Below are 16139 nucleotides of genomic sequence, written 5' to 3'. Positions count from 1 at the left end.
CTGACGTATTATATGGTCACAGTGATGACCTGGAGCTGCTCGTTAAATGTTAGTTAGAAAAAGGGAACTAAGAGCAACAATAGCAATATTTTAAGAAAAAGTAATGGGAAATAATTCCAGTTATTGAAATTAACTTTACGATCCTTTTTTGGCTTTATTGATATATTAACACAGTCTGGAAGGCATTCAAAAGTTTAAGTAAACACAAATATACACATTTTACATATAGAAGTTTCTACTGGAATACAACTAAACTCTTGTTTTTATTTTGAAATTAAAACCGATTTTTAATTACATTGACTTTTCCCATTGATTAGATATGAGACTAAACACGTTATACGTTTTTTTAATTAGTCTGATTTCTAATTAAATTAAATTACACGAATGAAGACACATAGAGACACATAAACACGGTGTTTAAAAATAAAAACAAAAATAAGTTGTTTAACCTTTTAGATCTCAGCATTTTTTTTGTTTAACAACAATATCTGTTTTTATATCTTGTTAGAAATACACTAACTTAAATAGTTCAGGCATAAACATTTATGATCAAATTCTGTTTTATTTCTATACAATGTAATATCATTGTTTGCTGCAGAGTGAGGTTAAGAAAATGTAGAGGGGGTGGAAAATATGACTATTATTAAAAAATGAATTGTATAGTGAATAAGGCAGTGGGATATATAAGATTCATTATGTTCAGAGAGTCCTCATTTTAACCTAGTGTATGTATTTACATCATGTGTTAAAGGTAGCATATTATGCAAAAATGCACTTCTTCATGTCTCTTCTACATCAACATGTGTCCCCTCTTCTTCATGTCTCTTCTACATCAACATGTGTCCCCTCTTCTTCATGTCTCTTCTTCATCAACATGTGTCCCCTCTTCTTCATGTCTCTTCTACATCAACATGTGTCCCCTCTTCTTCATGTCTCTTCTACATCAACATGTGTCCCCTCTTCTTCATGTCTCTTCTACATCAACATGTGTCCCCTCTTCTTCATGTCTCTTCTACATCAACATGTGTCCCCTCTTCTTCATGTCTCTTCTACATCAACATGTGTCCCCTCTTCTTCATGTCTCTTCTACATCAACATGTGTCCCCTCTGTGTAAAGAGACTCTGAAAGTTTCATGAAAAAAGATTCTCTCTCTTTTTGTCCTGATCCATTTCTATAAAAACCTGTCTGAAAATGAGCTGATCAGATTTTGGCCACTTAATGATGTCATAATGTTTTTTTGGCTTGTGTAACCATTAGCCACTCACCAACCAAGGTAACCCCCCCCCCCCCCCCCCCTTATCACCTGAATCTCCTCCTAGAGCACCATTGAGTTCTTTTTAACCAAATCTCTCTCAGAGGGGCGTGGGGAGGGGCTCCTTATTCTCATCTAAAGTAACAGACAGAGAATCAGCACTTTGGAAACAGGGCTGAAACAGAGGGGATTATGGGATGCTGCAATGATCTGTTTGGTGTTTCAGCCAATCAGAGACATGCTCTGTATATATCTGAGACATATAATATATTGATGAAAAACAGTATAATAGGGGACCTTTAAAGTGTTCATGTTATTTTGTCCACCCCCTTTATACACGATTCCCTCAAATATAAGCGTATTTTTTAATTTTTTATGTTGAGGGTAAAGATAGCTTTGAATGTACTGTTATACATTTTTATGATGTCATCTAAAAACATAACTGTGTTCAGTCGTTAAACCTTTGATCATGTCAGACCAAATAAACAGGGGGTGGACAAAATAATATGAACACCTGTGCAGTGCAATCTTAGCCAGTTTAGTTTTGTTTGTCAGAGACGTTTTAATTCCCCGGTGTCTTTAGATGTTAATGTCATTTTGTTAATATCTGTGTTTAATGTGTAAAACGGCACAAAGTAGGATCACTGCTCTGCTTCAAGGTGCTTTTATTTTAATCCAGCTCACTAAATGACTTGTTTTATCTTTTTTATGGAGACTAAGATAATAATGTGTGACCAAAAATACTATAAGGTCGTGAGAATAGGATTTTTAATCACAGAACGCTGCGTTTAAATGTCTCAAAACGTGTTATATTCCAAAAGCATTACAGTGTTTGTCATATTAGAGAAAGTAAACGGGGGTGGACGAAATAACAGAAACACCTGTTGCCTATTATGTTTTTTTTTCCGTTGACAGAGGCGTTGACTCTTCTCTCTGGTCTCTCTTGAAGTTTTGTCCCATTTGAATATATATAATATTCATTATATTTTTGCATGTTGGAGGTTTGTTTTGTTTTACATAAATGGAAAAATCCCCCACCTCTTCCTTACATTTCAGCATCAACGCACTTTACATAAAACATCAAAAGCATTGAGATAAAGTGCTAAGAGACGCATTATTAAAGGGTATTTAAATACTATTTAAAACAGTCATTATAAAGCCAAGAACATAGAAAAAAACTAAGAGTAAATAAGAATCAATAACTGAAGAGACCAGGTCTTTTTGATTTTACAAATAACTCCGTCAGGTTCGGGTTTCTTTTATAAAATCGACTTTGATTTTTGCATCTGTTGAGTTCAGTTTGTCTCATTTTCTCGTGTTCATTATGCCATAACTCAAGGGGACATTTTAACATAGACGTTAAGATGTAAATGAGGGGTCAGTTGGAGGTCAGAGTAGATGTTTACCAAGGTTGGGAAAAAACAAGAAACTATCTCAAGCAATATTTAAGGTTACTGATCAGTACATGCATGACTTCTCAGGTTATTTTGTAATACGTATGTCAGGTTTGTTTCTTCTTTAGCTCATGATAATGCACATTTATGCCACATTGCATTTCATGTTTTATTATTGGGCCCCTTAACCTTTCCAAAAGTGCTTTAGATTTAGTAGGATTTCTTCGAGCAAGCCTTTTTAAAACTAATTATGCTTTGTGGACAAAATAAGGGACGTTTTTTTTTTCCTCCAATTTTTATTGAACATTTCCAAAGACATCAGTAAAAGGCGACCTCACATCAATGTCATATACTGAAATCAAACTGAGGGCATTACGAACAGAAAACAGAAGGAAGAATAAATCACAAGTGAAAGAAACAAAACGTAAATTAAGGTGCATAGAAATGTGTTAAATGGTTGTTTTGGTTGTTGTATTGCAACATTCAATTAATGTATAGTTTTGTGTCATTAAGAAAAAACCAATAAATACTGGAGACATTTTAATAAAGCGACATTTGTGAACAAAATACTTTTGCCAAAATAGTGTCCCCAGGGAAAATGAGACCGACTGTATCATCACACAAAAACATCTTCACCCTGCTTTTAAACACAGTTAGTTTTATCGTTCACATTTATCTGCATTTGCCCTTTCTCTGGGGTCAGAGAACACCTCTTAAAGGTCAAAGGTGACCCCTCACTTATCTGCGTTTCAGTATGAAGACCTGGCTCACAAACCGATAAATACTGGAGAACTTTTAAGGGAACGACATTTGTAAATGAAATATTTTAACCAACATATTCATATAGGGACATGTCCCCATCATCCCAGTGAAAATCACACCTATGCATAGGAGTCATTCATACTGGGAACGCTGGGAGCATATCCCTACTACTTTTGGAAATAGCCAATTATGTTCCCACCCCTTTGCATTAGGATAATTTATTTAAAATGTTCTGAAGTTAGCGTGCATACAGAATTTGTTTGTGTACATATCTGTGTTGGCCCTTTCCTCTTGTTTCAGCGAACACCTCCTAAGGGTCAAAGGTGACCCCTCTCTTATCTGTGTTGCAGTATGAAGACCTGGCTCACAAACCGATAAATACTGGAGAACTTTTAAGGGAGGGACTATTGTGAATGAAATATTTTAACCAACATAGTGGTATAGGGACATGTCCCCAGCATCCCAGTGAAAATCACACCTATGCATAGTAGTCATTCATACTAGGAACGCTGGGACATGTCCCTACTACTGTTTTCTACTTTTGGAAATGTCCAATTATGTCTCCACCACTTTGCATTAGCATCATTTATTTAAAATGTTCTGAAGTTAGCATGCATGCATAATTTGTTTGTGTACAAATCTGCGTTTACCCTTTCTTCTGTGTCAGTGAACACCTCCTAAAGGTCAAAGGTCACGCCTCTCTTATTCAAGGGTCAAGGCTTTTATTGTCATGTGTGCATAGCTACAGTGTAGTTATGTCAATGAAAATCTTAGGTCACAGGCTCCTCCAACAGTGCAACACAATAAAACAGATAATAGTGCAAGTAAATAAAATAGAATAGAATATAATAGAAATAGTACAGAGTAGTCTATATACAAGTAACTGGAATATTGATATATATGAGTTGCAAACAGATGAATGTTATGGATGTTCTTTCAAAAGCTCCGGTGTTTAACAGTCTTACGTTGACCCTTCCCTTGGGGTCAGTGAACACATCCTAAAGGTCAAAGGTCACACTTCTCTTATCTGTGTTTCAGTATGAAGACCTGGCTCACTACGGGCTGGAGGGGTTGGGTGGGATGTACGGAGACCCTCACCATCATCATCATCACGCCGCTGCCCGCTCGCTGCACATGGCCGCCGCCGCCGCTGCTGCTGGTCCGTTCCCCCCCCACCAGTTCTCCCAGTCCACACACACCAGCGGCAGCAGCATGGGGCCCGGGGACGCCGTCAAGAGGGACAAAGACGCCATTTATGGGTAAGATAATAATAATAATAATAATAATAATAATAATAATAATAATAATAATAATTGTATTATTTATTATTTGTTTATTCCACACAAGGCAGTTATTTTAAAGGTCACCTATTATGCAACATTTTCCTGTCTCTTCTACATCACCATGTGTCCCCTCTTCTTCATGTCTCTTCTACATCAACATGTGTCCCCTCTTCTTCATGTCTCTTCTACATCAACATGTGTCCCCTCTTCTTCATGTCTCTTCTATATCACCATGTGTCCCCTCTTCTTCATGTCTCTTCTATATCAACATGTGTCCCCTCTTCTTCATGTCTCTTCTATATCAACATGTGTCCCCTCTTCTTCATGTCTCTTCTACATCAACATGTGTCCCCTCTTCTTCATGTCTCTTCTACATCACCATGTGTCCCCTCTTCTTCATGTCTCTTCTACATCACCATGTGTCCCCTCTTCTTCATGTCTCTTCTACATCAACCTGTGTCCCCTCTTCTTCACGTCTCTTCTACATCAACATGTGTCCCCTCTTCTTCATGTCTCTTCTACATCAACATGTGTCCCCTCTTCTTCATGTCTCTTCTACATCAACATGTGTCCCCTCTTCTTCATGTCTCTTCTACATCAACATGTGTCCCCTCTTCTTCATGTCTCTTCTACATCAACATGTGTCCCCTCTTCTTCATGTCTCTTCTACATCAACATGTGTCCCCTCTTCTTCATGTCTCTTCTACATCAACATGTGTCCCCTCTGTGTAAAGAGACTCTGAAAGTTTCAGGAACAAAGATTCTCTCTCTTTTTGTCCTGATCCATTTCTATAAAAACCTGTCTGAAAATGAGCTGATCAGATTTTGGCCACTTTATGATGTCATAACGATTTTTTGGCTTGTGTAACCATTAGCCAATCAGCAACCAAGGTACCCCCTCCCCCCCCCCCTTATCACCTGAATCTCCTCCTAGAGCACCATTGTGTTCTTTGTAACCAAATATCTCTCAGAGGGGCGTGGGGAGGGGCTCCTTATTTTCATCTAAAGTAACAGACAGAGAATCAGCACTTTTGAAACAGGGCTGAAACAGAGGGGATTATGGGATGCTGGAATGATCTGTTTGGTGTTTCAGCCAATCAGAGACATGCTCTGTATATATCTGAGACCTGTAATAAATTGATGAAAAACAGTATAATAGGGGACCTTTAAAACAAAACATGTACACTTATACTGGTTGTTTTGTTTTATAGCGCATGGTGGAAAGGAGCAGGGAGAAGAACATCTTATTTGACCTGCCCCTTCTTACAAAAAATAAAATAATAAAATGAAATAAAAGCAATATTTTTTCAGTCACAGTTGCTTACAAATACTGAAACATAAACCCAGAACACAATCAAAAGTCAACTTCGTACTGTCTAATACGCTTTCTTTATTTCCTTAAACATAAAAATGGTCTTACAGCCCTTTAAATCATTCGGCAAATAATTCCACTTCTTTACGCCAAGAGACACACATCTGCTTTAAAGTAGTACGTGCAAACTGATGCTTACAATTTAAGCATTAATAATAATAATCTTAATTTGTATAGCACCTTTCATACAACAAGTGCATGTCCAAAGTGCTTCACATAGACATTTCACGATATCAGACAGAATACAGTTACCAATAAAAGACATAAGAACAAACAAAAAATAGCACAGATTAGACATATAAAAAAATACTTTTAATTAAAATAAAGGTGTGCAAAGCAGGAGTTTGCTTCCTAAAAGGCTAAATTGTACAAAGGTGTTTTGAGGTTTCTTTAGATTTCTTTCTTTAAGATGGGTTCACTGACGAAAGACAAAAACACACATCATGATGACGTGGCAACTTTTTCAGGAGAGTGAAAACCTTTTTTTTTTTTTTTCTGGGTTTAGCTTCACGTTTGATTTATCTGTTTGACTTTCAACGGCAAGGCGCTGAGCTTTTCCGTTCCAGACCAACATTATCTGTGAGTTTGTTTGATGAAGTGCTGCTTGATCACAAAGAAGACAAAACTCAAAAATGTGGCTCAACAGATTCAAGGCTTTTATTGTCATGTGTTCATAGCTACAGTGTAGATATGTGGATGAGAATCTGAGGTCACAGGCTCCTCCAACGGTGCAACACAATAAAACAGATGAAATAGTTAAAATAGTGCAAGTAATACAAATAAAATAGAATAGAAAGAGTGCAAGGAGAGTCTACAAGAGTGACGTAAAAAGTATTTTCAGATCCTTAAGTCCAATAATCACAATATTACTTCAGTAAAAGTACAAGTCTTGAAATGAGCAGAAAGTATCAAATTCAAAGTTCACAAACTAACAAAAAACAAACAGATAAGGACAAAAAGGCAGGACACTTCTTTCTTGATGTAGTTTCATTCCAGGCCGAGCTGAGCCAGACTAACATTATCTGAGTTTGTGTGATGAAGTAACTCTGAGGTCAAAACTGAAAAATGCAGCTGAATTGTTGGCGGAAAAAGTGACTTACCTCAATATACTTAAAGGGGACCTATCATGCAAAATGCACTTTTATACATAAATATGTGTCCCCGGTGTGTCAGGGAACTCACGCAGCGTCAGAAAATAAAACCCTCTCTCTTTTCCTCCGTACCCACATCTTTTAAAAACGGGGGTACAACGAGCTGATCCAGATTTGCTGCCGATATTACGTAATTTCGGATGGTGGACCCACAGAGAGTTGCTATCAGAAACAACGCCTGACGTGTTTTGGACGTAATCTCGTCTTTGTTTACATTAGCAAGCCTCGCTAATACTCAGAGCTAACCTGTACTGGAGAGCACGTGTTTAAAAAGCAGGAAATAAAAAAAGGAACTCACCTTGTGATAAACCTGCAAGAGAAAAAGAATTTGAGCTCCATACTGTTTCAGAAATATTCCTTGATGTGGTTTAGAACAGGATGGCGTTTTATCACAGCAGAATTTTACTTTATCTCCGGTAGCATTCTGATCAGGCATTAGCTCCGCCTCCTCTTTTTTTTTTTTTTAAAGCTAAGGACCCACAATCCGCGTTTCTCTCAAGCCCCCAGGAAGTGCGCCGGACTCTGTGTCCGATATTCGTTGTGTCCAAACGGCGGTACTGCAACTTCCGTATCAGTCCGTGACGTCACCCGGCCCAAAACAACTTTTAACTTTTAACTAAATAAACTACCCAGTATGAACTATTTTATAGCCCTTATTAGAATCATTCGGTCCTTAAAGTTGTAAAATGCACTAAAAGCCGAATCTAGATTTATTTTCTCTCTCCATTCATTCTAGTGAGCCGAGAGTGGGAGCTCGGGGGCGGGGCTTAAAGGGCGCATGCTCTGTGAGCGCACATACGGGTTCTTCTGCTCTGACAGCCAGGCATGATGGGTAATCTGTGACGTTTCGCTCTCTCAAAAGTTGGGCCAATGAGCAGCTCTCATAGGAAAGAACGAGACCCCGCCTCCCACGCTGTATTCAGTTCTTATTATACATCCATGGTTTCTCTAAACAGGGCTGGAATAGAGGGATATAAGGGATGTCTGAAATGCATGATCTGTTTGTATTTTGAGAAAAACACATCATAGACATGTTTTTATATATTTTTATATATCTGAGACCCATAATATATGCCTAAAAATAGCATGATAGGAGATCTTTAAGTGAAAGTAGCAACATCTCAGTGTAAAACTCAAGCAAAGTCTTGAAACTGAGTATGACTTGCGTACAAATATATGAAAACTACTGGAGCAGCAAAAGGAAGAGAACTCGTGATGCAGAAAAATAACTCCTGTCAGAAATGACATTTATGGGTACGCTGAGTTCACTGACACTGTGAAAAGTACAACAAAAACACACAACTGATGACAAAAGCTTCTTTCAGGACAGTTTCTTCCTCTGTAAAAACTTGTTCTGTGTTAGGGTTAAGGTCAGGTTTGATTTATCTGTTTGACTTCTCTCTGTCGGGGCTTTTCCATTCCAGGCCGAGCTGAGCCAGGCCAACTTTATCTGTGAGTTAGGTTGATGAAGTGAAGCCTGCTGCTAGATCACAAGGAGGTCAAAACTGAAAAATGTGTCTCAAAAGTGAAGAAAACAGTTTTTTCAGCTCCTTGACTTTAAGAAAAGTAGCCACACATCGATGTTGAAGTCCTGCAATCACAATATTTGTTTGGTAATAGTCAAAATCTTGTATATAAGTGAGAGCAGCAAGTATCAAAATCAAAAGGACACATTATACATGGATGATGAGTTCACTGACACTTTAAAAAGCACAACAAAAACACACACCTAATGAGGACAGAAAGCTCTCTGAGGACAGTTTTCTTCTTCTGTGAAAACGTTTTCTTTCCAGACAAACATTATCAGTGAGTCAGTGGTTAAGAGACTTGATAGCAAGGAGGTCAAAACTGACAAATTTGGCTCGATAGTGGCGGTATTTCCAGCTCCATAACTTCAGTAAAAGTAGCAACACCTCCATGTAAAAGTCCTGCAATCAAAAGTATTAACGATGGGTACTTGTATGACAGTCTGAGCTGATCCCTCTTCCTCTTCCTCCTCTTCCTCTCTCTCCTGCAGGCATCCTTTATTCCCTCTCCTCGCACTGATTTTTGAAAAATGTGAATTGGCGACGAACACGCCGAGAGAGAGCGGCGTGGCCGGAGGAGACGTCTGCTCCTCGGACTCCTTCAACGAGGACATCGCCGTGTTCTCCAAGCAGGTACAGGAACACGCTCTTCATCCATGTGCTGGAGATAATAAAGAACAGATCTGCGCAAATGTGTTTTAGGCCCCTGCTGAACCCAGATTTATCCCACTTCTTGTGGATTGTCTGTTTATTTTTCTGGAAGAAGGCAAGGCAAGTTTATTTATATAGCATCTTTCAACAAAAGGCAATTCAAAGTGCTTTACTGAAAGCATTAAGATATAGTGCAACAGAATCATAGACAAGAAGAATAGTTTACTTAAAAAAGGGGAAATCGAAAGTCCTGCAATAACAGTAGGTCTTTTCAGCAAAATGTACTTTAAAGTTTTAAAAGTATAAAGCTACTCTCTGTGCACAATACAGAATGAGAATATTATGATCAATGCACTAATGTGAGAGCAGCATTTTAAAGTGATCGATGTTTAAGCTGGATTGGTTTTAACTTCAGTCTTGTAGCTTGATATGTAGCTATTAAGTGCATATTAGGACTTTATAGCATGTACCCATTTAAAGGTCCCATGTCATGCTTTTCCGGTTATTACCCGTCCCCTTGTGTGTTATGTAGCTTTTTCTGCATGTAAACGGTCTGCAGAGTCACAAACCCTCAAAGTACACCCTGTAGTGAGTAAAACTCTAACACAGAAAAGACCTGTCTATGCTGCCCCAGAACACCTCGTTGGAGATTTCTCTTTTTCCATTGTTTACTTCTTGGGTATAGTGACGTATTTCGGGTATAGTTACGTTAGGTCCGCGGAGCCGTTACGTTTGGACCAATCCGCGGACTTCCTCACACACACACACTCGGCGGGACGTTGCGAGGCTCACTGCTGCGAGGAGCGGGACAGTGTGAGCTGGCTCACTGGAGTGGGGTCGGCGAGACAGCAAGACACCGCGGAACTCAGTCTGGGCACACACACAAACTCCCAGCCAGGCTGCGGGTGTGTGTGTGTTTCGGGCTGGGTTCCGCGGTGTCTCGCTGACGGCCACTGGGCTCACAGGGAGGGGGGGGGCAGGAGCTCCAACAAGCCATGTAGGACAGAGAGTGAATACACATACTATACAGAGATGCTGTATGAGAAACCAAAGTGAGTTTGGAAAATTGCACAATATAAATCTATTCTAGTAGACCTCAACAATGGAATTATGATCAGTAGAAATGGCCATGACATGGGACCTTTAAAGTCAGCATGACCCATTAACAAGTTGTTTAGAACTGCAATTATCATGCAACTAATATACCCTCCAGTATCTTCCGCTACAATTTCTTTGTTTTGTTGTTGTTTACCTTGTTTTTCTCGCCTTGGCAACTATCCGGTCCCAGCTGTGTGCGTCACTCTTTAGTGTCCCCTGGTTTCCGTTGTGTTTTGAGCTTCATGCTGTGTTTAGTTTCTGCAGCACTTTTAGTAAACATATTAAATGTTTTGTCAAGTTTGTGAATGTTTTCTAAATGCTGCGTATGTGTTGTGAAGTTTGTGAAGATGTTTCTTCATTTGCATGTTGCATTGTTTTTATAAAATGCACGGAGCGTTTGCACCTCTCGGCCACCGTAGAACAGACTCATACATTTGACCTCATTGTCAGTGAAACATGCAAGCCTTGATGACAATAACTAATTTGATTATAGGCTTATTATTCTAATAATAATAAACATGGAAAGCGGTTAAGCTGAAATCAAAAGTTATCAACCAACGCATTGAGCTAAAATGTGGTAATATGTTAGCATCCTGCAGCTCATGATATCTGCTAGATGAGAGGGTTGGTTATTTCAGATGGAAAGTTGAACTGCAGCTCCTCAAACTAACTATGAAACGTATTGTTAATTCTGAATGTTTAATTGTAAATCCTCCAGGGATAGTACATCTGCTAGGGTTCTTGTATTTGACTAGAAACTCAAATCAACAGGGCAGTGGGCTGTGTTGTTTACTAATCATAATACATATTTGTTCTGTGTCTAGTTACGATCAGAGAGGCCTTTATTTTCAGCAAACCCAGAGCTGGATAATTTGGTGAGTGACTTCAAGAGTTTAAATATTTAAATTCAAAGTGTTTATTTTTGTCTCAGTTGTTCATTATTATCACTTATTTGTTTGTTGTTTTTTCTGTAGATGGTCCAGTCGATACAAGTGCTTCGCTTCCACCTCCTGGAGCTCGAGAAGGTCAGACTCGTCTCAGTGACCTTAGACTTTTTATTTTAATAAACACTCAAGAACAATGTCGACACGCTGGATTTTACTTAAGCAAATCACTTGAGTATATGACACAAAGTGCACAAATATCCCAAAATGTTGACCTAACATTTTAAAAAGTATTGTCTGAGTTGAGATTGTTTTTTATTCTTAAAGGTCACCTATTATGCAAAATCCACTTCTTCATGTCTCTGCTACATCAACATGCGTCCCCTCTGTGGAAAGAGAGTCTGAAAGTTTCAGGAACAAAGATTCTCTCTCTTTTTGTCCTGATCCATTTATATAAAAACCTGTCTGAAAATGAGCTGATCAGATTTTGGCCACTTTGTGATGTCATAACGATTTTTTGGCTTGTGTAACCATTAGCCAATCAGCAACCAAGGTAACCCCCCCCCCCCCCCCACCTTATCACCTGAATCTCCTCCTAGAGCACCATTGTGTTCTTTTTAACCAAATATCTCTCAGAGGGGCGTGGGGAGGGGCTCCTTATTTTCATCTAAAGTAACAGACAGAGAATCAGCACTTTTGAAACAGGGCTGAAACAGAGGGGATTATGGGATGCTGCAATGATCTGTTTGGTGTTTCAGCCAATCAGAGACAGGTTCTGTATATATCTGAGACCTGTAATATATTGATGAAAAACAGTATAATAGGGGACCTTTAATATCTTTCTTAATTTCCAGGTCCATGAGCTGTGTGATAACTTCTGCCATCGATACATCAGCTGTCTGAAAGGGAAGATGCCGATCGATCTGGTGATGGACGACAAAGACGGAAACAAGTCGGACAGCGAGGACTTCCTCCGGTCGTCGGGGAACAACATGGATCAGGTGAGTCCAGAGGCCTGTACTACTGTCAGTACGCTTGTCCATGTTTGTGATTGGCCAAATGTTGCTAACCCCGCCCCTTTCATGTGAACGCGCACATAACTAGATAGGGCAAAGCTGGCTTGAGTTAACGAGTTGATAACCAGCGTCGTGGGACCGCTTAGCGAGAGCGCGTTTGTTTTGGATTAGGTAAGCTGGGTAACTCAAACATATCCAGGGTATGTTGAACTGGATTCGTAGTACAGGCCTCTGGAAACTCACAGACATAATACAAATACAATTGATTTATATAGCACCTTTCATGCTTGACGCAGCCCAAAGTGCTTTACACTTTTAAAAGTGAAACATTGGAGGATCTATCCTTGCAGGTTGATACAATGAGAGACAGTCACTTACATATGTTGGGGCAAGGTTATGTAAAGCCTGTAAATCATTAAAAGCACTTTAAAATCAATCCTGAAGGACACCGGTAACCATGCAGTGATTCCAGCACAGGCGAAATGTGGTCTCTTTTGTGTGTGGAGACATTTATTCTCCCGCTGACGTCCACAGTGTCAGGGCAGAATAAGAAAGAGCAGATACACAGATCACTTTTATCCAGGAAATAAGTCATATATCCAATTTTTTTAAAGAGTTACAGGTGTTTTGTTTGTGACTGGATGCATAAAAGTAAAAAAAACGATGCAGTTTTTGTAGGTACACATTCATGATTAGTAATGTGTTTTGATCAAGGTTCACTTAAAGTGTACAGGTTTTATTTGAGAAGTTAAGTATTCAGAAGTTAAAGGTCACCTATCATGCTATTTCTAGCCAATAGCATAGGTCTCAGATATATACAAATATAGAAAAAACATGTCTATGAAGTGTTTTGCTCAAAATACCAAACAGATCACCCATTCTAGCCATGCCTCATATCCCTCTATTTCACTTCCTGTTTGAAAAGTGCTGATTTGGGGTATAAAGCTTTAATAAAAAAAGAAAAATTGCGGGACCCGGCAGCTACCGTCTAAACTAAATACTGCCGTGATGAAACGCCATATCATGGATTATCAAGGATTATTTCTGAAACAGTATGGAGCTCAAAGGCTTTCTCTCTTGCAGGTTATACCACAAGGTGAGTTCCTTTTTATTTCCTGCTTCTTCACACACATGCTCTCCAGTACAGGTTAGCTCTGAGTGTTAGCGATGCTAATGTAAACACCGACCATATTACGTCCAAAACAGTCGGGCATTGTTTCTGATAGCAACGTTTCTGATAGGGCCGTGGGTCCACATTTAAAATATTACGTCATATCGGACGCAAATCTGGATCAGCTCCGTTGTAGCCCCGTTTTTAGAGATTTGGGTACGGAGGAAAAGAGAGAGGGTTTTTTTTTCTGACACTTCTTGAGTTCCCCGACACACCGGGGACACATATTTATGTATGAAAGACATCAAAAAGTGCATTTTGCATGATAGGTCCCCTTTAAACAATGTTGATGCAATGTTTTTATTGTTACTTAATTTAACTTTACAGCCAATCTGTAGTATAACTTCCATAGTTCTCCTGCTGACGGCCACAGTGTCATGGCAGTATTAGAAAGAGCAGATACACGGATCACTTTTAATAATGAAATAAATCATGTATACCATTTTTAAAAGAAGTTACAGGTGTTTTGTTAGTGAATAATGCCTAAAAGTCTAAACACTATCCAATTTGTGTAGGTACACATTCAAGTGTAAAGGTTTTGTTAGGGAAGTTCAGTATTCAGAAGTTAAACAATGTTGATGCAATGTTTTATTGTTACTTAATTAAACTTTACAGCCAATCTGTAGTATAACTTCCATAGTTTCAACAGTAACGACTTAAACGGCAACTTATATTCTTTGGTACAATAGTGATGAAATTATGTGCGCAAAAAACTAAACAACACTTTTTTGTCAAACTACAGTATATTACTCCAATTCTGGCTTAAATCTTAGCAGCTCTGCAGGGTTTGTTAAACAAAACCAAAATGTTTAAATCCTCCCAAAACAGTTTTTATTGTCCCTGCGTTCGTCTGTCTAACCACAGATCACACATTGATCTTTTCTCTTTTCTTCTCTTGGGCGATGAAGACTTTCCTCTTTTTTCCCAGAGAGACAGAAACTAAGGAGTCGGGTCGTGAAGCTCTCAGCAGCCACTTGTCAGCCTTTAACCCTTTAAACACCGCAGTGTGAACTCCTGCAGCTCAGTGTCGGGTGACCGGATTCATTTTCACGTTGCCTCTGGTCCTAATGTGTTAATCTCCATCTTTGTTACTGAGTGGGTGTTTGCACCAATCACCTGTCAATCAAAGACACTGGGTGCCACAAGGTGCTTTTTAAAATAGTCAGAAACTAATGAAATCAATTCATATCATGCTCTTTTTACTGCACTGTTATTACAGTTTTATTATTATTATTATGCTGCTGTGTTTATTGTATTTTTGTAACTCTGGCACAACAATTTCCTTCAGGATAAATAAAGTCCTATCTTATCTTATCATATGATGATTTACATAAAATACTTTGCAAAGAAGTTCAGTAGATAAATGTTAAATCTATTTACATTGTTGTGACTTTCAAACTATTGTATTTTTGTAGGTGTCCCTTGCATTTAAACAACAATAATGAAAACAAACACTCACATTTTTGTCTTATAGTATTTGCCGTCCTACAGTACCTACCTCTTTTTGTCTCAACCATTTATTATGTGATTGAAAACCAACACCATCAAACACAAGCTTTTAATCAGTGGAACACTTTTTATTCAAGGGGCTGTGTTATGCTCATTATCTGATCTGTGTCTCGTTGGTTTTCCTCTCTGCAGATTTCATGGAGCAAAGATCAAGATGACGCAGCATCGATTCGTTCGGCCGGGACGCCGGGACCGTCCAGCGGAGGACACACGTCTCACAGCGGAGACAACAGCAGCGACCACGGTGAGACAATACTACACGTATACACAAAGATGGCAAAGTACACACATCCTTTACTCAAGTAGAAGTACAGATACTCGTGTTCAAAAATACTCTGGTGAAAGTAGAAGTACTGACTAAACTTCTTTACTCAAGTACAAGTAAAGAAGTATGGGCTTTGAAATGTACTTCAGTAAAAAGTACCCATAACTAGCAGCTGTTTTAAAGAGTACCTGACCTCCCTTTATATTAATAGAACAATAATGTCATTGTTAGCTAATGAATGTTTCCATGCTGAACAACGGCAACATGACAACGTTTTCATTGGTCCCTCTTCTTTAGAGAAGACCAGGAAATGATGGATACACGGATCGTGTTCAAATCAATAGGCACGCAATGACTCTAAATAATAATGATCACGCCACCAAACACACATTCAAACTAAAGGAACCAGCCTGTTTGGAAAATGTAAGAAGTAGAAAGTACAGGTATTTGTGTTCAACATGTAAGAAGTAGAAAGTTCAGGTATTTGTGTTCAACATGTAAGAAGTAGAAAGTTCAGGTATTTGTGTTCAAAATGTAAGAAGTAGAAAGTACAGGTATTTGTGTTCAACATGTAAGAAGTAGAAAGTTCAGGTATTTGTGTTCAAAATGTAAGAAGTAGAAAGTTCAGGTATTTGTGTTAAAAATGTAAGAAGTAGAAAGTACAGGTATTTGTGTTCAAAATGTAAGAAGTCAAAGTAAAAAGTCGTCAGAAAAATAAGTAGTGGAGTAAAGTACTGATACCAGAAGAATGTACTTAAGTACGGTAACGAAATATTTGTACTCCACTACTTCCCACCTCTGCGT

General features: G+C 38.7%; 1 protein-coding gene across 1 annotated transcript in view; it reads left to right on the top strand.

Moving 5' to 3' along the window:
- Window positions 1-16139, top strand: part of LOC117481811 (homeobox protein Meis1-like) — a 53646-nt gene that overhangs the window by 2041 nt on the left and 35466 nt on the right. The window contains exons 2-7 of the mRNA XM_034129707.1: window positions 4448-4668; window positions 9233-9374; window positions 11315-11365; window positions 11465-11515; window positions 12229-12375; window positions 15203-15314. Coding sequence (XP_033985598.1) covers window positions 4448-4668; window positions 9233-9374; window positions 11315-11365; window positions 11465-11515; window positions 12229-12375; window positions 15203-15314 — 724 coding nt within the window. The remainder of the gene's footprint in view (window positions 1-4447; window positions 4669-9232; window positions 9375-11314; window positions 11366-11464; window positions 11516-12228; window positions 12376-15202; window positions 15315-16139) is intronic.

Source organism: Trematomus bernacchii, unplaced genomic scaffold (assembly GCF_902827165.1).
Source record: "Trematomus bernacchii unplaced genomic scaffold, fTreBer1.1, whole genome shotgun sequence".
In the NCBI taxonomy this organism is placed as follows: Eukaryota; Metazoa; Chordata; class Actinopteri; order Perciformes; family Nototheniidae; genus Trematomus; species Trematomus bernacchii.
This window is presented reverse-complemented; position numbering and strand designations above follow the sequence as displayed.